Source organism: Somniosus microcephalus, chromosome 22 (assembly GCF_052327205.1).
Source record: "Somniosus microcephalus isolate GS21.2 chromosome 22, FLI_Smic_1.0, whole genome shotgun sequence".
Lineage (NCBI taxonomy): Eukaryota > Metazoa > Chordata > Chondrichthyes > Squaliformes > Somniosidae > Somniosus > Somniosus microcephalus.
Genome location: NC_141008.1, coordinates 23,212,851 through 23,235,943, shown reverse-complemented (window position 1 = coordinate 23,235,943; position 23,093 = coordinate 23,212,851). Strand labels below are relative to the sequence as shown.

Sequence of the window (23,093 nt, the reverse complement as noted above, 5' to 3'; positions counted from 1 at the left end):
TAAGATATCCTTGCTCCTGTACACAAATCCTCTTGCAATGAAGGCCAACATACCATTTGCTTTCCTAACTGCTTGCTGCACCTGCATGTTTGCTTTCAGTGACTGGTGTACAAGGACACCCAGGTCCCTTTGTACATCAGCATTTCCCAATCTATCACCATTTAAATAATACTCTACCTTTCTGTTTTTCCTACCGAAGTGGATAACTTCACATTTATCCACGTTATACTGCATCTGCCATGTATATGCCCACTCACTCAACTTGTCTAAATTGCCTTGAAGCCTCTTTACATAGATACATAGAAGATAGGAGCAGGAGTAGGCCATTCGGCCCTTCGTGCCTGCTCCGCCATTTAATGAGATCATGGCTGATCCTTTAATTCAGTATCCCGTCCCCGCCTTCTCTCCGTAACCCTTAACCCCTTTTGCCCGTAGAAATATATCTAATTCCCTCTTAAATATATTTAATGAGCTGGCGTACACTGCCCTCTGTGGCAATGAGTTCCACAGGTTCACCACTCTCTGAGTGAAGAAATTCCCCCTCATCTCTGTCCTAAATGGTTTAGCCCTTATCCTTAAATTATGTCCTCTAGTTCTGTTCTCACCCGCCAAGGGAAACATTCCTTCTGCATCCAGTCTGTCTAGACCTGTCAGAATTTTATACACTTCTATGAGGTCCCCTCTCAATCTTCTAAACTCCAGTGTGTACATCCCTAAACTACATAGTCTCTCCTCATAGGTCATTCCCGCCATTCCTGGCATCAGCCTGGTGAATCGCCGCTGCACCCCCTCCATGGCAAGAACATCCTTCCTCAGATGAGGCGACCAAAACTGTACACAGTACTCGAGGTGTGGTCTCACCAGTGCCCTGTACAGCTGCAGCAAGGTATCCCTGTTCCTGTATTCTAACCCTTTTGCTATGAAGGCCAGCATACCGTTTGCCTTCTTGACCGCCTGTTGCACCTGCATGCTCGCCTTCAGTGACTGGTGTACAAGAACACCCAGGTCTCTCTGTACTTCCCCCTCTCCCAATCTATTGCCATTTAAATAATAATTTGCCCTCCCGTTCCTGCACCCAAGGTGGATAACTTCGCACTTGTCCACATTATAGTGCATCTGCCATTTATCCGCCCAATCGCCCAGTCTGTCCAAATCGCTCTGGAGCTTCCTGGTCTCTTCCTCTGAGCCCACCCCACCTCCTAGTTTAGTGTCGTCTGCAAATTTGGAAATGCTGCATCCGACTCCCTGATCCAGGTCATTAATGTAAATTGTGAACAGCTGGGGGCCCAGGACAGATCCCTGTGGTACCCCACTTGTTACTGCCTGCCATTCAGAAAATGAGCCGTTTATTCCAACTCTCTGTTTTCTATCTGACAGCCAGTTCCCTATCCACGCCAAAACTTTCCCCTTTATCCCATGAGCCTCAATTTTCCATGCTAATCTTTTATGTGGGACCTTATCGAAGGCCTTTTGGAAGTCCAGGTACACCACATCTACTGGCTCTCCCCCATCTATTCTACCAGTTACTCCCTCAAAAAATTCCAATAGATTAGTCAAGCACGATTTACCCTTTGTAAATCCATGTTGACTCTGTCCTATCCTGTCCCCATTTGCTAAGTGCTCCGCTATTTCATCCTTAATGATGGACTCCAGCATTTTGCCCACAACTGATGTAAGGCTTACAGGTCTGTAATTACCTGCTTTTTCCCTACCCCCCTTTTTGAATAGTGGGGTAACGTTAGCTACCCTCCAATCCATCGGCACTGTTCCCGAGTCTAATGAATTCTGAAAAATCATCCTTAGTGCATCCGCTATCTCTAGGGCCACCTCCTTCAGTACCCTAGGATGCATGTTATCAGGCCCTGGGGATTTGTCCACCTTCAATCCCTTTAGCTTCCTTAACACCATATCCTTAGAGATATTGATTTGCGTCAGTTCCTCCTTTGCCAATGTCCCTATTTTTCCCGATATCCCAGGGAGGTTTTTTGTGTCTTCCTTCGTAAAGACTGACCCAAAGTATGCATTTAGTTGATCTGCCATTTCCTTATTTCCCATTATATATTCCCCCGTATCTGACTGCAATGGACCAACTTTGGTTTTCACCAGTCTTTTCCTTTTGATATATTTATAAAAGCTTTTGGAGTTAGTTTTTATATTTTCCGCCAGCTTGTTTTCGTAAGCTATTTTGCCCCTCTTGATCATGCCCTTTGCCCTCCTTTGCTCTATCTTAAACTGTTCCCAACTCCTCACAACTCGCAATCCCACCTAGTTTTGTGTCATCAGCAAACTTGGAAATATTACATTTGGTTCCCTCATCCAAATCATTGATATATATTGTGAATAGCTGGGGCCCAAGCACTGATCCCTGCGGTACCCCACTAGTCACCGCCTGCCACCCCGAAAAAGACCCATTTAATCCTACTCTCTGTTTCCTGTCTGTTAATCAATTTTCAATCCATGCCAGTATATTACCGCCAATCCCATGTGTTTTAATTTTGCACACTAACCTCTTATGTGGGACTTTATCAAAGGCCTTCTGAAAATCCAAATACACCACATCCACTGGTTCTCCCTTATGTATTCCACCAGTTACATCCTCAAAAAACTCCAGTAGGTTTGTCAAACACGATTTCCCTTTCATAAATCCATGTTGACTTTGTCTAATCCCGTTGATATTTTCTAAGTGTCCTGTTATCACATCCTTTATAATAGACTCTAGCATTTTCCCTACTACTGATGTTAGGCTAACCAGTCTGTAGTTCCCGGTTTTCTCTCTCCCTCCTTTTTTAAATAGTGGGGTTACATTTGTCACCCTCCAATCTGCAGGAACTGTTCCATAATCTATAGAATTTTGGAAGATGACAACCAATGCATCCACTATTTCCATGGCTACCTCTTTTAGTACTCTGGGATGCAGATTATCAGGCCCTGGGGATTTATCAGCTTTCAGTCCCATTAATTTCTCCAGCACTATTTTTTTACCAATATTAATTTCCTTTAATTCCTCCTTCTCACTAGACCCTTGGTTCCCTAGCATTTCTGGGAAGTTACTTGTGTCCTCTTCTGTGAAGACAGAACCAAAGTATTTGCTTAATTGCTCTGCCATTTCCTTGTTCCCCATTGTAAATTCTCCCATTTCTGACTGTAAGGGAACTACATTTGTCTTCACTAATCTTTTTCTTTTTACATACTTGTAGAAGCTTTTACAGTCCACTTTTATGTTCCTTGCAAGTTTACTCTCATACTCTATTTTTCCCCTCTTAATCAATCTCTTGGTCCTTTTTTGCTGAACTCTAAACTGCTCCCTATCCCCAGGCTTGCTACTTTTCTGGCAACTTTATATGACTCCTCTTTGGATCTAATACTATCCTTAATTTATTTTGTTAGCCATGGTTGGGCTGCTTTTCCTTTTGTGTTTTTGCACCAGAAAGGAATGTATAACCGTTGCAATTCATGCATTTGTTCCTTAAATGTTAGTCATTGCCTATCCACTGTCATGCCTTTTAATGAAGCTCCCCAATCTATCATAGCCAACTCACTCCTCATACCACTGTAGTTTCCTTTATTTAGATTTAGGACCCTAGTTTCGGATTGGACTTCTTCACTTTCCATGTTAATGAAGAATTCTATCATGTTATGGTCACTCTTCCCTAAAGGACCCTGCACAACAAGATTATTAATGAACCCCTTCTCATTGCACAATACCCAATCTAGGATAGCCTGTTCCCTAGTTGGCTCGTCAACGTACTGGTCTAAAAAACCATCTCGTACACACTCCAGGAATTCATCCTCCACAGTATTATTGCTAATTTGGTTTGGCCAGTCTATATGTAGATTAAAGTCTCCCATGATTACTGTAGTACCCTTGTTACATGCATCTCTAATTCCCTGTTTGATGCTGTCCCCTACATTACCACTACTGTTTGGAGGCCTATAGACAACTCCCACCAATGTTTTCTGCCCCTTGGTGCTTCTTAGCTCCACCCAGACTGATTCTACATCTTGATTTTCTGAGCCAATATCCTTTCTCACTATTACTCTGAGTTCATCTTTTACTAACAACGCCACCCCACCTCCTTTTCCTTCTTGCCTGTCCTTCCTAAATATCGAATATCCTTGGCTATTCAGCTCCCAGCCTTGGTCACCCTGCAGCCATGTCTCCGTAATTGCAATTAAATCGTATCCATTTACATCTATTTAGAAGAAATAGCGAGATATAAAGAGGTTTACTTTCACATCGAGGCTCCACTCCAGACCACTGACCAGATTCCAAGCATGTGCGTTCTGATGGACCCCGTAAAATGTGTCTTCCACAGTGGTATTGGACAGTTGAAAAGATTTGATAATTCGTCCCTTTTTTTCTCGCACCAAAGGGGATTCCGGGGTTGGAGCAGAACATGTCTAAATGGAGAAAATAAAATCATATTAAATATAGATACCTTCTAATGAAAATAGGACATGGACCCAGATTCTGATTTTAATCTCGAACTGGTTCTACGTCATACTGTCAAACCGGCCTTTAAAGCAATGCAATTAAGACACAGAATGAGGGAGACTGTTGAGGGTGTCCACATGAGAACTAGAGTACTTTTCCATCTATGATTTTCAGTATCTGCATCCTGGATTGCTGGGTAAGGTCAAGTGCATCACACACAATACAGAGTAAAGGCCCCTCTACACCTTTCCAGCCATGTGCCATAGCCCAGTATCAAACGAGCACCACCCCCTGACATTCCATTCCAAATGCAGCTTTCCTTGGTGTACTCTCAGTGCAACTGTAAATTTGATAACAATTTGTGTCAAATTATGGACAATGCATTTTCTATTATGGGTCTGTGCCTATTAGGAACTGGGTTTAGGCTTCCCAATCTAATTTCACTTTGGATCTTTACAGCCAGCCTGGATGGACTTGATTCCAGATCCCAGAGTGTAGGAATGGAGCGTAACCTGCTGCCATAGTTATTTGGGACCAAGACAGGATTAGGATGTTGCAACCCATCTGGCCAGTTGCAAAGTTTAAAAAATTCCCATTCCATACACTATTCCGAATGCCCCTCATTCACTTTTTTTTCACCAAAAGCCAATCTAAAGTTCCACCGAAAATCTGCTAACACGATCTGCCTTTACTGTCCACCTGGACAGCCTATTCCACATATTCACCAACCTCTGTGTGAAGTAACGTCTAAACTGTCTGTTCACCTTCGCTCTTCTGCAGTCACTCTCTGCCCCAAGTTTACATCAAACAATGTATATCTCTGAAGTGGATGTAAAAGATCCCATGGCACCATTTTGAAGAAGAGCAGGGGAGTTATCCCCAGTGTCCTGGCCAATATTTTTAAGGTGCTATATAAATGCAAGTCTTTCTTTCCTTTTTACACCCCTTAGAATCTTGAAAACTTTCATAAGGTCTTTCCTCAGCCTTCTGTTCCACAGTGTAAATGCTCACAGTGCCCATAGTCTCTCCTCATATATCAGGTGCCCAATTCATGCACATCCTTTCCAAAGTTAGGAAGTTCCCACTATGATATAGTGATGAGAATTTAGGTTAAGAATATAAGAACATAAGAAATAGGAGCAGGAGTAGGCCATTTGGCCCTTCGATCCTGCTCCGCCATTCATGGCTGATCTTCTACCTCATCTCCACTTTCCTGCACTATCCCCATATCCCCATATCACTTGATTCCCTTAATATTCAAAAATCTATCGATCTCTGTCTTGAATATACTCAACGACTGAGCCTCCACAGCCCTCTGGGGTAGAGAATTCCAAAGGTTCACCACCCTCTGAGTGAAGACATTTCTCCTCATCGCAGTCCTAAATGGCCGACCCCTTATTCTGAGACTGTGACCCCTGGTTCTAGACTCCCCAGCCAGGGGAAACATCCTCCCTGCATCTACCCTGTCAAGCCCTGATAGAATTTTGTATGTTTCAATGAGATCACCTCTCATTCTTCTAAACTCTAGAGAATATAGGTTTAACCAGTGCTCTGTGCAAGCTCACTATTACCCCTGGTATATACTGGCTGTATAGCCCAAGATTTGGTTTGCCCTCTTTACTGCTGTTGTCAATTGCACTGATAATTCACTGAGCTATCCACAGTACCAGCAGCTCCCCCAACTTTATTGCCTCATGTAGTCTCCTTCTAGTCATCTTACATTCCTACCACTTCTCATTCCCCACTCTAGGAATTGTCCACATTAAACTACAGAAGGAGTAGTTTGAAGAAGAAATACTGCTAAACTTAGCCAGAAGATGAATTTACTGCTATATTGAAGTGATTCCTTCTTCCTCTGCAGTTCGATGGTTTGGGCCTCTGGGTATGCCTTCATGAAGTTGCCTTCTTTCCTGGCTTGTCGTCTAGCTTACACTAAATACACACTTACTTACACTGTTACACAATAGATTGTCACACCAATTGGACTATTCCCTGATCAGAGCTCAAATATAATCCAACACACTGTTCACAGAATTCATATTACATGAAAGATAAGTTTTATATATGAGTCTAATCATAACTCTTGCTCTGTATGTTCAGTTGCTGTGAAATAAATCAGCTTAGCAATTTGTATTAGGCCGTAACTTACTAAATGCTTTCCCTGCCCGCCTTTGAAAAGATCGAACAGCCATGTGGGGATTCATAAGAAAGGTACATATATCCATTTATCCCTCAACAAACACCTAAAACAGATTATCTGGTCATTAACTCATTGCTGTTTGTGTGACCTTGCTGTGCACAACTTAGCTACCGCATTTCCTACATTACAACATTGAATACACTTCAGAAGTACTTTGTTGGCTGTAAAGTGCTTTGGGACATCCTGAGGTGTGAAAGGCGCTATAGAAATGCAAGTCTTTCTATCTTTCAGTTCAGATCACTGGCTCCTATTGTTAGATCCTTGGGATACGTTATCTGGGGTCAATTTAATTTCAATATTTTTGGAGGGCTCCCGACAGGATTCTTGCCTACACTAGGGAGCCTGCCTCTGAGCATGGATGACAAAAATGGTTTCTGCAGAATATAAGCATAAACAGGAAGAACGCAATTTCTACCTGTTTGTGGGTTCAAGCCCCACTCCAGACACTTAGCACATAATCTAGGCTGACGCTCCAGTGCAGTACTGAGGGAGCGCTGCACTGTCAGAGGCGCCGTCTTTCAGATGAGATGTTAAATCGAGGACCCGTCTGCCCACTCAGGTGGATGTAAAAGATCCCATGGCACTAGTCAAAGTACAGCAGGGGAGTTCTCCCGATGTTCAGGCCAACACTTCCCTGGAATAAACACCATGAGAAACCAGCTTAACTGGCCATTTATCTCACTGCTGTTTTTGGGGCCTTGCTACGTGCAAATTAGCTGCTGTTTTTGCCTAACGCTACAGCAGTGACTACGCTTCAAAGGTTCTTCATTGTCTGTGCAGCTCATTGGGATGTGCTGAGGAAGTGAAAGGCGTTATATAAATGCACGTTTTTTTCTTTCCTTCTCATTTGATTTAATAACAACAATAGCTGCATAATGTAATTCATTCTATGTGAGTCACTTTGGGATGTTTCTGAGATGTGATAAGACGTCATATAAATGCAAGTATTTCTTTTGTTTTATTAACTGAAAGGGTTAAATTTTCCAAGCACATATTGTACTCATTAGTACTGAATGGGGTCAACCTGCTACAATAAGTTAAACCCAGCTACAGGTATGATATTGTAATCTGAACTGTTATACTGCATTACACTGAACAGTTAACGCTATGCTGTCATTCTGAAACCAAGTTCTGTTTGCGATGACTAAGGTCATCCTATAATTGACTAGGCAAGGTTGTGCAATAAAGTAATCAGTTGTGCAGAAAACTGTGCCCTGTTCAGTCCTTGATACCTTTGGAGTGAGCCCAGAGTTAAATGTAGGTTAAATGTCTCCTTGTAATCGAGTCAGGTTGTGTAGGAGATCATGTGTAAAATTCCTAGAAACAAACCTAAATGCTGATCCACTTTTCTTACTAGACCATCCTGCCTGCACTTAAAAAAATTGTTGTTCTCGTGAACAGTGTAAAAGAAGTAAAAACCTGATAGATACCTGCAGTGTTACATCTTGGCAAATTCCCACTCCATTGGCCATTCGCCAAACAGGTCCTCGTAGTCGAACCAATCAGCTGGTATCCATCAAAGCACTGAAATGTGACTGAATCATTGACGTTGTAGGTGTTCTTAAGAGGGCCAAATGATCCAAATTCAAAATAATGTGGTGCGAGGCAAGTCATCTCTGCAATGACAGTTCAGGAGAGAATTAAGATTGATTACATCAGGACCCATACAGTTCCCAGCACGGGGATGACAGTAAGACAATGTGTGAAAACAGGTATGGTGGTGGGGGAATCCCACATGTAGGGCTGGATTTTTCCAACCTCAGCGGGTCCGGGGCGGGCGACGTCCGTGGCATGTGGGGACCCCGCATCTGTCTCGTTCCCGGCCTCCAACAAGATTTTCCATTGATAGGCTTGTTAAGCCCGCCCTGCGAGGTTCCCGGCCAATTAATAGGAAGCGGGTCTGATGATGTCATTTGATGACACGTCATCAGCCGGTTTCCTTAAAGGGGTCATGTCCACAATAATTTTGACAGTTGTGCTGTCAGTGTTCTGCAGCATTGGGATGCTGCAAACACTGACAAGCACTGCACAAAGGTGAACGGCTGCACCCAGGCTCTCTCATTACTCCCTCCATATGCTTATGGAGGGAGTCACAGCACGCAGGGAGGTTCTCTTCCCTTCCAATGGGCAGAAGAGACCTTCCCAGGAGATCAACACAGCCTGGTTGCACATTGCACAGAAGGGATGTTGTCAGGAGGACCTGGCTGCAGTGGTGCAAAACTTTCAATGCTCTCAATAGATCACGAAACGTTACTGCAAAGCCACACTCAACCTCATCCTGCTGTGCCACTCATCACATCCCCATCACTCTGCCTTCCCTACCCTACTCCTGCATATCCTTACTCACACCAACGTACCTTGTACCTCCACCCATCCCTCTCCATCTACATTATCACATCCCCCATCTCACTAGCCACTCCACACACTCACCATCATCCTTGTCCAATCATACCAACTAACAACACACAAGAGTAGGGTGTTATCGCCAATGTTCATGTAAAGTTTCTGTTAACGTGTTGTCAAACATTGAAATCTTTATTTTCAACACTTTGCCTTCTTGGGCAGATCTGTGTGCACTTTTGAAACTAGCTTAGTGAGTTACAGTGTATGTTGAGACATAACAGTTCCACCCCTCCCCAATGGTGATGAGTGTGAAAGGAATGGCTTGGGCATTTTTGGTGTTGGTGTGGGGTGGTGCCAACCTGGCGCATCATGTGGCAGCCAGGGTGTACAGCCTAAAATGAAGTAAATCTGGCCATAGTGAGGCCATCCCTGGCCTCCTGGGCAGCAATGTGCACGGGTGCTGATGCCCTGTGTCCTGTGCAGCATCAGGTGATTGCGGAGAAGGTTGGTGCTGTTGTTGGTGCTGCTGGTGTGCCTGGTGCTACCGGTGTTGGGGCTGATCATGGAGGGATTCTGAGGACCAAGGTGAGATTTTTTCAAGGGCACCGATGCTGCTGGAATAGATGGCAGCTGAAGTTGAGATGACAGAAGCGATCTGTCAATGGTGAGAGAGGTTGCTCCAAGGAGGTGACACTGGATAGAGAGTTTGCTCCAAACACTTCAAACCTCCATAAAGCTGAAAAGTCTATTCCAAATCCTGAAGGCTCCAGCCTCTAAGACTGGAAATTGAACAGCTGTGAAATGGTAGCTTTTATACCACTTTTGGAGCTGTCAACTATTCACAGCAATGGAGTCATTGAGAACCTGACACACTTACCTGATGTGATTTCCGAGTGCCGGGAACCTCGTAAAAAACATGGAAAAATTGTTAGGACCTGGTAAATGCTGCTTAATTACCTTTAAGCAGCTTCTTAAGTATCTCAATTGCCTGACCTGCCGCTGAGTGCCGGGTCTGCAAACCACAGGCAGAGCCGGCACTTGGGAAATTAACAAGGAGGCGGGTTCAGAGTGGACTTCAGCCCCACTGTCAATCACTGCCATTTTGACAGCGGACCCACCTCCAAACCCGCCCTCTGAGCGCCATCAAAATTCAGCCCTTAGGGGGTAGGTGCCTGATTTGCAGATTCAATCTAAGTATCAAATGATGTGTTGTCTCCCAGGTGCCAGGTAAGAGACGTAATGGAGCAGAGGGAAAGACCCCTAGTGTAGGCCAGTCAGGAGTCGTGGGTCACATAGGAAGAGTAGGATGGAGATCTTGCAGGGTGAGGTTAATGAGTTAGGGACTAGATTAAAGTGTAAGAGGTCAAGGATGGTAATGTATGGATTACTGCTAGTGCCGGACACTGTACCTGGTTAGGGAGAAACAAATGCAGTGGTAACCTGTGGCTTGAGTGGATAGTGTAGAAGGGAAGGTTTCCAGTTCCCGAATCATTTCTGGGAGGAGCAAACTGTTCAGACAGGATGTTCTTCAGCTAACCAGGGATAAATTGGGAGCTCTAACATGGGACTAAAAGAACAAAAACGTGTGGTGATTATTCTCTATGTTTAGTAAGAAGTATTGTGATTGGTTGTTTGTTTCCTGCCTTGGGATATATGCTGTAATCTCATTGGTAGTTGATGTCATGTGATTTGTGGTGGCCATCTTAAATTCAGTTCTTTCCAGCCTTTAGTTGGGACTGGGTGTTGAAGATGTGCTACAGGATTTTTAAGTTAATAAAGCCTAGATTAGAAAGGCAAATCTATTCTTTATTTCAATTTATTAACTTTATGTCAGAATGGAGCGATATCTTCAACCAGAACGATTCAATGCTGACCCTAATTCTGCAGGAGTGGATGATAAATGGAAACATTGGTATTGTACATTTAAAAACTTTTTGGGCGTGTTGGATCAAGAGTCTCTAAATAAGCTGAATATGCTGATCAACTACATTGCTCCGGATGTGTATAAGTATATTTTGGACTGTAAAACTTACGAAGTGGCTATTTCTACATTGGAAAAGATTTATGTTAAACCAAAGAATGAGGTATTTGCACGTCACCTCCTATCTGCCCGTAGGCAGCAGGTGGGAGAATCTTTGGATACTTATTTACAAGCACTTCGGTGCCTTAGTGTTAACTGTAATTATAAGGCCGTGACGGCTGAAGAATATAAGGAAGAATCAGTACGGGATGCTTTTATTAATGGATTACTGTCTAGATCAATTCGTCAGCGGTTGTTAGAAAATAAGACTTTGGATCTTAAGAGTGCTTTTGAGCAAGTTTCTACATTGGATGTGGCTCAGAGAAGTTCGGATTCTTATGCTCTTTTTAATCGGCCTGTGACTGTGGTTTCGGCAGTTCCGGATGAAAAGGAATTATGTGGACTTAATAGGAGTGGTTTACTAGATTCTGAAACCGTTTCTACTTCAGCAGCTGTTGCCTCTAGGATTCAGAAGTGTTATTTTTGTGGGAACGTCCGGCACCCTCGTCTGATGTGTTCTGCTCGGGAGGCTGTGTGTAGTAAATGCGGCAAGAGAGGTCATTACGCACGTGTGTGTAAATCATCAGGTTTAATTACCTCCTCTGTGACTATTCAGCCTTTAGATAGGGCGTTTATTGCATCAATTTCTGCTGCATTTGCTCATGGCCTAACCAAAGCTATAGTTACAGCCCAAGTTAATGGGTTGGAAGTGAAGGCCCTTATAGATACGGGCAGTACCGAGAGTTTTATAAGTCTTCAGTTTGCAAAGGAGAAGCATTTGAAAATTTTGCCTGTTTCCTATCAGGTGTGTATGGCTCAGACGACTCTCACTTTACAAGTAGCTGGTTGTTGCCGTGTGAAATTGATTCTTCTAGGTAATACGTATACTGATATACACCTATCTGTTTTGCCTAATCTCTGTGCGGATATTTTGATTGGTCATGATGTGCTTCAGTTACACGAGTCTCTCAGTCTTTCATTTGGAGGGACTAAGCCACCTTTATCTATTTGTGGATTAACCTCTTTATCCATTTCTCCATTATCACTTTTTTCCAATTTGATGCCGGATTGTAAGCCAATTGCTACCAAGTCAAGAAGGTATAGCAGTCAGGATAGAGAATTTATTAATTCTGAAGTTCAACGTCTCTTATTGGAAGGAATCATTGAACCTAGTTGTTCGCCTTGGCGGGCACAGGTAGTTGTCACGACTAACGAGAGACATAAGAAACGAATGGTGATAGACTATTCCCAAACTATTAATAGGTATACTCAATTAGATGCGTACCCTTTGCCTAAGATTGATGAGCTTATCAATAAAGTATCTCAGTATAAGGTTTTTAGCACTATTGACCTAAAGAGTGCTTATCATCAGATTCCTAGTGTTAAGAAGGATCAACCATATACGGCCTTTGAGGCTGGTGGAAAGCTGTATCAGTTTTGCCGAATACCATTTGGTGTTACTAATGGTGTTGCTTGTTTTCAACGGGCAATGGATGCTTTTATAAGTGATAACTCTCTCTCTGACACCTTTTCATACTTAGATGATATCACGGTGTGTGGCAAATCAAGGGTGGAGCATGATTCTAATTTAGAAAGATTCCTTCAAGCTGCGGAAAAAGTTGGTTTAACTTTCAATAAAGAGAAGTGTACCTTTTCGACCACTGAGGTAAATCTACTGGGGTACATTATCTCGGGAAACACGATTAAACCAGACCCAGAACGTCTGCGACCATTGATTGATTTACCTTGTCCTACTAATTCTAAGGCTTTGCAACGAGTTGTTGGACTGTTTTCTTACTATTCTAATTGGATTGCAAATTTTTCACAGAAGATCTGGCCTCTTATTCGGGTTACGACATATCCTCTATCATGGGAGGCCAGGGCGTGTTTTGATAATTTTAAAAAGGATATCCTTGGAGCAGTTGTGCATTCTATTGATGAGCAGGTTCCTTTTGTGATTGAGACGGACGCTTCTGATTTTGCAATTGGGGCTACTCTGAACCAAAATGGAAGACCTGTGGCCTTTTTCTCACGTACCTTGAACAATAGTGAAAAAAGGCATTCTTCAATAGAGAAAGAGGCGTATGCAATAGTAGAAGCACTGCGTAAATGGAGACATTATTTATCGGGGTGACATTTTACGTTGGTAACTGATCAAAAGTCTGTGTCCTTTATGTTTGATGTCAAACATTTTGGAAAGATTAAGAATGATAAAATAATGAGGTGGAGGATTGAGTTGGCATGTTACCATTTTGATATAGTTTATCGTCCGGGGAAGGATAACGTTGCTGCTGATGTGCTGTCGAGGGCTTATTGTTCTGTGATTCACGGAGATACGCTTATTAATCTTCACAATGCCTTATGCCATCCTGGGGTTACGAGGATGATACACTTCGTACGCAGTAAGAATTTGCCCTTTTCAGTTGAAGACGTCAAGCGGATGACTTCATCATGTTCTATCTGTGCTCGGTGTAAACCGAATTTCTTTAAGCCTCAACGAGCTCATCTTATAAAGGCTACTTCTCCTTTTGAACGTTTGAGCGTCGATTTCAAGGGGCCTCTTCCTTCAACTACTCAAAACCGATATATATTGACTGTTGTGGATGAGTTTTCAAGGTTCCCTTTTGCTTTTCCTTGCGCAGATGTATCAGCTGCTACAGTTATCAAATGTCTGACTCAACTTTTTGTCATCTTTGGGATGCCTGCGTATATCCATTCAGATCAGGGAAGTTCTTTTATGTCTTCCCAGTTGAAGGAATACCTTCAGAGTCGGGGAATTTCTACTAGCAGAACTACCCCGTATAATCCCCAGGGTAATGGACAGTGCGAACGATACAATGGGGTGATCTGGAAGGCAGTTATGTTGGCTTTGACATCCCGGAACCTTAAGAATACACAGTGGGAAATGGTACTGCCTGATGCCCTGCATTCCATTAGATCATTGCTTTCAACGGCTACTAATGTGACCCCCCATGAAAGGCTCTTTAACTATCCGCGGAGATCTACTACGGGATATTCGGTACCTTCATGGCTTACTATGCAGGGACCTGTGCTGCTTCGACGCCATGTTAGATTGTCAAAATATGATCCTTTAGTGGAGGAGGTGGAGCTGTTGGAGGCAAATTCCCAATATGCTCATATGCGATTCCAAGATGGGAAAGAAAGTACCGTTTCAATGAAAGACTTGGCTCCTTGTGGTGGCCAGCCCTCTTCTGAGGATATTAACAATAGTCATGATTCAGATAATGTGGATGCTGTTACAGATACTACGAATATTTCCAATCCGACTGCAGATAATTATACTTCTATTAGTCAGCCCTCGATGGATGTTCATGACCGTCCCAGTTTACCTCCTGATGGGATTTCTAATCCGGAAACCGTTGAAAATTGGGATATGGATAGCCTTCCTGCAGAAGATACTTCTGTGTCTCCTGGTGTGGGAGGGCAAGGAATTTCACCAAGGTTAAGAAGGTCGACACGAACAAGATATCCGGTCGACCGATTGAAAATGGACTTTTAAATTGATAGTAATGTTTTAAAATTGTTGAAATATTATATTATATTGTTTTAGTTGAGAGATACTTAATACTTATGTGCAATGTTACTATTTGTTGTTGCTCACTTAGTATTGTGTCATGTTGAATAGTTTTATTTTGTCTGTGCATAGTTTTAGTTGTAAATGATTAATTATAAATTGTAAAGGTTATTTAGGTTGGAGTATATTTTAAAAGGAGGGGTGAATGTGGTGATTATTCTCTATGTTTAGTAAGAAGTATTGTGATTGGTTGTTTGTTTCCTGCCTTGGGATATATGCTGTAATCTCATTGGTAGTTGATGTCATGTGATTTGTGGTGGCCATCTTAAATTCAGTTCTTTCCAGCCTTTAGTTGGGACTGGGTGTTGAAGATGTGCTACAGGATTTTTAAGTTAATAAAGCCTAGATTAGAAAGGCAAATCTATTCTTTATTTCAATAGGGCAAAACACTGAACTGTTACAGACCTAAATGGTTAAAGAACTTTCTCAGGGGTGGCCGGGGTAATATTGATCCTAATACTATACAACAACCAGGAATGGTGGAGGAGGTTATAATTAGAGAACACCTTGGAAATAGCAACCACAATATGGGTGAGTTTGAAGTCAGGGTTACAATGGAGAAGGGTCGGAGTACAACAAAGATTCTCAACTTTAGGGTTGCAGTTTTGAGGAAATGAAGGTACTAAGAGGGACAGACTGGAACCTAGAGGGCTATACTGGAACACATTGTTAGAAGGAAAGAATATTGATGAAAAATGGCACAAATTACTGAGAACATAAAGTATCTACGTACCACTGGGGAAGAGGTGTAGCAGAGGAAGGATGGACCTGATGTGGGCAACAAGGAAAGTAATGGGACGAGGGGGAGATTAAGGGGAAAATAGCTTTCTTCAAGTATAGATCTAAAGGTAGAACCAAGAACAGATGAATATAAGAGTAAAGAACAGAAAGTTAAGAAACTGTTCAGGAGTTACAATAGGAAATTAGGTTTAGATTGTGGGGAATATAAAGCACAATGTGAAAGGCTTATAAATATATTCACAGCAAACAAATGATTAGCAAAGTATTAGGAGACCTGATGAATCCCAAAGGCGATGGGCAGACTGAGTCCAAGACTAAACAATTGATTACTAAAGGAAGTAAGTAATAAAAGCAGCCAAGTCCTGGCAACTATCTTTAAGGGATTATTGGACGAAGCAATGGTGTCGGAGGATGGGAGGAAGGCAAATGTAAAAATATAGCAGCAATTTATGAACAGTGGTATAAAAATAACAGCAGTTGATTTTTTGACAACGGGTGGTTGGAGGGTGCCATGTGTCCTGGCCGTGCGTATCAGCGAATCACGGGCCACGCATCCACCATTTCCCAACATGCACTGTCTGTGGATGGAGCCCCTCAAGACCCATCTCTCTGACCAAGCCTTCGGTCCCTCTTCCTTATAGTTCCTTTCCTGACTGGCCACCCATTTTCCTTATGTTTATTTGTGAAGTGCCTATGTTAAAGGAGGGATATAGGTACATGTTATTGTTACTATGGCCGCGATTTTATCGGCACTGAGAGGGCGGGTTTGGAGGCGGGTCAAAGGTTAAAATCGTTTTGATTGACGGCAGGGTCCGATCCCACCGTCAACCCGCCTCCAAACAATTTTCCCAAGTGTTGGGTCCCCGAATTGCGCATGGACCCGATACTTAGCGGCAGGAAGAGGATTAAAGCCAATTACCTGCCTATTAACAGGTAGCTGAGAGTAGTTGACAGGCTATTTTTGAATTTTGCCGCTTCTGGCTCAGGTTTCCCGATGTCCGGACACCATGCCAGGTAAGTGTGGCGTGTTGTGAGTCTGCTGTAATGTTTCTGCATTGATGACGGCTGCAGAAGTGGGGTGAAGGATCCAATGTTGCACTGGTGAGTCTCAGAGGTAAGAAAATATTGGGAAATTCATTTTTAAAGCATTTACACATTTCTTTAGGTAACAAGTTTTGAAATCCATATCCAGTGCCACCTCATTGGGAGAACCACTCTCACCAGTGACAGATCGCTTCTGTCATCTCACTTGCAGCTGTCATCTATTCCAGTCTATGGAGGGAGTCATTGGAGAGCCTGCTTGCAAGAGCTCATCTTTGTACAATGATTGTCAGTGTTTGCAGCACCGCAATGCTGTCAAACACTGAGAAATTAACTGTCAAAAAAAATTGTGCGTGGTCCCTTTAAGAAAACCGGCAGATGACGTGTCATCAAATGACATCATCTGACCGGCTTCCTCTTAATTGGCTGGTAATCCTGCAGGGCGGGCTTAACAAGGTCAATCAATGTAAACTCACGTCTGTGGGCCGAATGCAGTTGGAGGCGGGACTGGAAGCCGGAAACCACCAGACCTGCTCCCAACCCGCCTCCAATTAAAAAATCGTGGCCCATGTGTTAGAAATCAGGGGTGTTCAAAATGTATATGGTTTTGTGGATAAAACTGTGATGCGAGTAATGCTGTATTTACATGATTGTATTAGAACTAGAGACAGAAAGTCTCTCAGACGGCGGTGGCAGTGTGGACCTGGGAGGAGCAGCGAGGCAGCGGCGGCAATATAAAGAGAGCCCGAGGCGCAGGTAGGCCCCACAGCAGCAGCAGCGGCGGCAGTGCGGATCTGGGAGGAGCGGCGAGGCGGCGGCGGCGATACCAACTCAGCACCAGCAGAATTTTCAAAGAGTGACGTCAGAAGTCAAAAGTGACATCTGCACAAGGGGAGGGAGCTGATTGAGGCCAGTGTCGGGAGCGGAGAGAGTGGCGGTACAAGGCTTACCAATCTCACAGGCTGGCAGCGGCGTTTCGGAGCCACGTCACGATTCAAAAGGTGACGCGGGCAAGAGGAAGCAGCTGATTGGGTGAGTACAGCCAGGTGAGTATTTATACTACTCTATCGTTTGACAGTTAAGATTAATAGTTTATAAAGTTTAGAAGGTCTTAATTTTTGTGGTTATAGTTTCTAAGGTCCCTGTTGTGTATCGGGGAGTGCTAGTAACCAAGGGCCCTTGAGTATATCATTTAATTGTAGTGTAATTAGTGGTATTGATTTGATTTAAATTAATTTAAATTAATTAAAGGGTAAGTCATGGTAGGACAGCTCGGCCCTGAGGCATGCTCCTCCTGTGTTATGTGGGAAATCAGGGACACACCATGTGTGCGGGAAGTGTATCCAGCTGCAGCTACTGGCAGACCGCATTGCGGCGCTGGAGCTGCGAATGGATACATACTGGAGCATTCGTGATGCTGAGGACATCGTGGATAGCACGTTTAGGGAGTTGGTCACACCGCAGGTAAAGGTTGCACAGGCAGGAAGGGAACGGGTGACCACCAGGCAGAGTAGTAGGCACAGGCAGGTAGTGCAGGGGTCCCCTGTGGCCATCCCCCTCTCAAACAGATATACAAATTTGGATATTGTTGAGGGAGATGGCTTATCAGGGGAAGGCAGCAGCAGCCAATTTCCTGGCACCATGGGTGGTTCTGCTGCACAGGACAGGAGAAAAAGAGCGGGAGAGCTATAGTGATAGGGGATTCTATTGTAAGGGGAATAGATAGGTGTTTCTGTGGCTGCAAACGAGAATCGAGGATGGTATGTTGCCTCCCTGGTGCAAGGGTCAAGGATGTCTCGGAGCGGGTGCAGGGCATTCTGGAGGGGGAGGGTGAACAGCCAGTTGTCGTGGTGCATATAAGTACCAACGATATAGGTAAAAACCGGGATGAGGTCCTAAAAGCTGAATTTAGGGAGTTAGGAGGTAAATTTAAAAATAGGACCTCAAAGGTAGTAATCTCAGGATAGTCAGAGTAGAAATAGAAGGATATTTCAGATGAATACGTGGCTAGAGGAATGGTGCAAGGGGGAGGGATTCAAATTCCTGGGACATTGGAACCGGTTCTGGGGGAGGTGGGACCAGTACAAACTGGATGGTTTACACCTGGGCAGGACTGGGACAGATGTCCTAAGGGGAGTGTTTGCTAGTGCTGTTGGGGAGGGTTTAAACTAAAATGGCAGGGGATTGGGAACCTGTGCAGGGAGACAGAGGACAGGGAAGCAAGGATAGAAGCAAAAGACAGGAAGGAGAAAGGCAAATGTGGCAGTCAGAGAAATCAAGGGTTTAAATCAAACATGGCCACAGTAAATAATAATTCTAAAAGGTCTAAGAGTGTTAAAAAAACAAGCCTGCAGGCTTTGTGTCTTAATGCGAGGAGCATTCGTAATAAGGTGGATGAATTAGCTGCGCAAATAGATGTAAACGGATATGGTATAATTGGGATTATGGAGACATGGCTCCAGGGTGACCAAGGCTAGGAAGTCAACATCCAGGGGTATTCAATATTCAGGAAAGACAGGCAAAAAGGAAAAGGAGGTGGGGTAGCATTGCTGGTTAAAGAGGACATTAACACAATAGTAAGGAAGGATATTGGCTCTGATGATGTGGAATCTGTATGGGTAGAGCTGAGAAATACCAAGGGGCAGAAAACATTAGTGGGAGCTGTATACAGACCCCCAAACAGTAATGCTGAGGTTGGGGATGGCATTAAATGGGCAATTAGAGACCCGTGCAATAAGGGCACAGCAGTTATCATGGGTGACTTTAATCTACATAAAGATTGGGCTAACCAAATTAGTAACAATACTGTGGAGGAGGAATTCTTAGAGTGTATACGGGATGGTTTCCTGGACCAATATGTCGAGGAACCAACTAGAGACCAGGCCATCTTAGACTGGGTATTATGTAATGAGAAAGGATTAATTAGCAATCTTGTTGTGCAAGGCCCCTTGGGGTGGAGCAATCATAATATGATAGAATTCTTCATTAAGATGGAGAGTGAAGTATTTGACTCAGAGACTAGGGTCCTGAATTTAAATAAAGGAAACTACGATGGTATGAGTCGCGAGTTGGCTAGGGTGGATTGGGGAAAGTTACTTAAAGGGTTGACGGTGGATAGGCAATGCCAAACATTTAAAGATTGCATGGATGAACTACAGAATTTGTTCATCCCTGTTCGGCATAAAAATAAAACAAAGAAGGTGACTCAACCATGGCTAACAAGGGAAATTAGGGATAGCATAAGATCCAAGGAGAGGACATATAAATTGGCCAGAAAAAGCAGCAAACCTGAGGATTGGGAGCAGTTTAGGATTCAGCAAAGGAGGACAAAGGGATTAATTAAGAGGGGGAAAATAGAGTATGAGTGTAAGCTTGCAGGGAACATAAAAACTGATTGTAAAAGCTTCTATAGATATGTGAAGAGAAAAAGATTGGTGAAGTCAAGTGCAGGTCACTTACAGTCAGAATCAGGGGAATTTATAACGTGGAACAAAGAAATGGCAGACCAATTAAATACATACTTTGGTTCTGTCTTCACAAAGGAGGGCACAAATAACCTGCCAGAGATGTCGGGGAACATAGGGTCTAATGAGAGGGAGGAACTGAATGAAATCAGTATTTGTAGGGAAATGGTGTTAGGGAAATTGACGGGATTGAAGGCCGATAAATCCCCAGGGCCTGAAAATCAACATCCTAGGGCATTGCTGGTCATCTTCCAAAATTCTATAGACTCTAGAACAGTTCCCATGGATTGGAGGGTAACTGTTCAAAAAAGGTGGTAGAGAGAAAACGGGGAATTATAGACCAGTAAGCCTGACATTGGTAGTGGGGAAAATGCTAGAGTCCATTATAAAAGATGTAATGGCAGAGCACTTGGAAAACAGTGACAGGATTGGACAAAGTCAATATGGATTTACAAAAGGTAAATCGTGCTTGACTAATCTACTGGAATTTTTTGAGATGTAACTGGTAGAATAGATAAGGGAGAACCAGTGGATGTGGTGTATTAGGACTTTCAGAAGGCTTTCGATAAGGTCCCGCATAAGAGATTAGCATGTAAAGTTAAAGCACATGGGATTGGGGGTAAGGTACTGACTTGGATAGAGAACTGGTTGGTAGACAGGAAGCAAAGAGTTGGAATAAACGGGTCTTTTTCCGAGTGGCAGGCAGTGACTAGTGGGGTACCGCAGGGATCGGTGCTAGGACCCCAGCTATTCACAATATATATTAATGATCTAGACGAGGGAACTAGATGTAATATCTCCAAGTTTGCAGATGACACAAAGCTGGGTGGGCGTGTGTGCTGTGAGGAGGATGCTGAGAAACTCCAGTAGGATTTGGACAGGTTGGGTGATTGGGCAGATGCATGGCAGATGCAGTATAATGTGGATAAATGTGAGGTTATCCACTTTGGTGGCAAAAACAGGGAGGCAGATAATTATCTGAACGGCAATAGATTGGGAAAAGGGCAAGTGCAACGAGACCTGGGTGTCCTTGTGCACCAGTCGCTGAAAGTAAGCATGCAGGTGCAACAGGCGGTTAAGAAGGCAAATGGTATGTTGGCCTTCATAGCGAGAGGATACGAGTACAGGAGCAAGGATGTCTTGCTGCAGTTGTACAGGGCCTTGGTGAGACCACACTTTGAGTATTGTGTGCAGTTTTGGTCGCCTTATCTGAGGAAGGATGTTCTTGCCATGGAGGGAGTGCAGCGAAGATTCATCAGACTGATACCTGGGATGGCAGGAATGACGTATGAGGAGAGATTGGGTCGATTGGGCTTATATTCGTTGGAGTTTAGAAGAATGAGAGGGGATCTGTTTGAAACTTATAAAATTCTAACAGGACTAGACAGACTAGATGCAGGAAGGATGTTCCCGATGGCGGGGAAGTCCTGAACCAGGGATCACAGTCTAAGGATAAGGGGTAAGCCATTTAGGACTGAGATGGGGAGGAATTTCTTCACCCAGAGAGTGGTGAACCTGTGGAATTCTCTACCACAAAAGGCAATTGAGGCCAATTCATTAAATATATTCAAGAAGGAGTTAGATATATTTCTTAAGGCTAAAGGGATCAAGGGATATGGGGAGAAAGCAGGGACAGGGTACTGAGTTTGGATGATCAGCCATGATCTCATTGAATGGCGGAGCAGGCTCGAGGGGCTGAATGGCCTACTCCTGCTCCTATCTTCTCTGTATAATTAGATAGATGCGTAGAATCTGCCTATGTTTTGGTTCCCTGCAGATGTTATAGCATTCTGCAATGTGACGGTCATAAATAATCTTGTTTTCAAGTTAGGATTTGAACCTTGTTTATGTTTCTCTAATTTGACCAACCAAGGCCCAACGTTATATTTCTTCCATTGTTGCTAATAACCATAATATAATGCTAAGTTGGGATTTTGACTTTGTTTAACAAAACTGCTTTAAAATGCATAAGTTAACCAGTGTATGAGAATAGAATAGAAGATATCTTTGGGAATTTAATGATTCATTCCATGGTACAATAGTCTGATAATGAAACAGTTAGATTTGTATAGCTAAAGCTGCATGAACAGCATGAACATAAATAACTGATAACAAGCAGTTACGAACATCTGATGGCCAAGAATGGCATGTCCGACTCCAAACTAGGGAGGATAGAGACAAGAGAGATAAGACACGAATTCCAAAGGAAGAACCTTCAGAAAGATTAAACAAGAAGACAAATTGGATGAGTTAATGAGACCCCCTTTTGGGGAGGGCTTTCATCCAAGAACCAAGACAAAGAACTTGAGCTGTCATTGGGTGATGAGGTTTTAGGGGAACCTCTATATGTTCAATGGTCTTGTCAATCACTTGGCCTTAGGCCCACCCCTAAAAAGAGAATAAAAGTAACACCCTGAGTGCTTGCCCACACAGACAGTAGAGGAGAGAGCCAAGAAGAAGGTGGGCTGGTCAAATGCTCTTTTGAGAGTGATCCCACGCTCATCAACTCGAAGGCCCTAGAGAGAGAGAGAGAGAGAGAGAGGCCGGAAGCCAGAGAACTGTTCACGCATGCCAGACGTCCGTCTGATCGGGACCGGTACCAGCTGCTTGTCACAATTGTATGTTTTTTTTGTATAACTAGCATGTTATATTCCGTCTTAAACTCTGATTAAACACAATATACCCACCATATTGGTTTGCAGTTGATCCTGATTATTTGACAGACTAGCGATAAGCTTCTAATTGGCCAAATCTCTAGCTATGTCTATGCTAGGTGAAGTTGTATTTGGATTCTATTTTGGATTGAGGACTCCATTTTGTGGTTAAAAGACAGTTCCTTCCTAAATTTTCTGGAGCAGTTAGTATCTGGAGAATGTCAAGAAGACAGTCAAATCTGCAAGGCTGTCATTATCTAGCATATATTTGGATTCCTATATGTTTATCCTTTTCTGTATATGTAAATAGATAAGTCAGTTTATATTATGTCCCGAGATCGTGGTGTGGAATCTTTTCACCCCCAATACCATGAGACAGTGCATCTTTGGAATACTGAGCTAATGGGTCCTAATGTAACTATGAGCAAGAGTCGTGAAAGAGGTCTGATGCAATGGCTTTACAGAAAGTATAATTGTGAGCCACTGCCATGGGAGTTAGGTACAGATTGAGGATTGGCCACCCCACAGCTTGAGCTCAGCAACTGTAATGTGAGGTCTCCTGCAGCCTTCGCATCACCATGTGCCTTGTCCGTGAGTGTC

The 23,093-nt window shown here is 43.4% G+C and overlaps 1 protein-coding gene across 4 annotated transcripts in view; it reads right to left on the bottom strand.

Annotated features, from left to right (window-relative positions):
* The window catches only part of LOC147102105 (complement factor B-like), a 110,871-nt gene that overhangs the window by 52,545 nt on the left and 35,233 nt on the right, over nt 1-23,093 (bottom strand). For all 4 annotated transcript variants that reach the window (XM_085964317.1, XM_085964318.1, XM_085964316.1 and 1 more), the window contains 2 exons: nt 8,066-8,251; nt 4,231-4,401 (listed from right to left, as the gene is read on the bottom strand). In XM_085964317.1, coding sequence (XP_085820443.1) covers nt 4,231-4,401; nt 8,066-8,251 — 357 coding nt within the window. The remainder of the gene's footprint in view (nt 1-4,230; nt 4,402-8,065; nt 8,252-23,093) is intronic.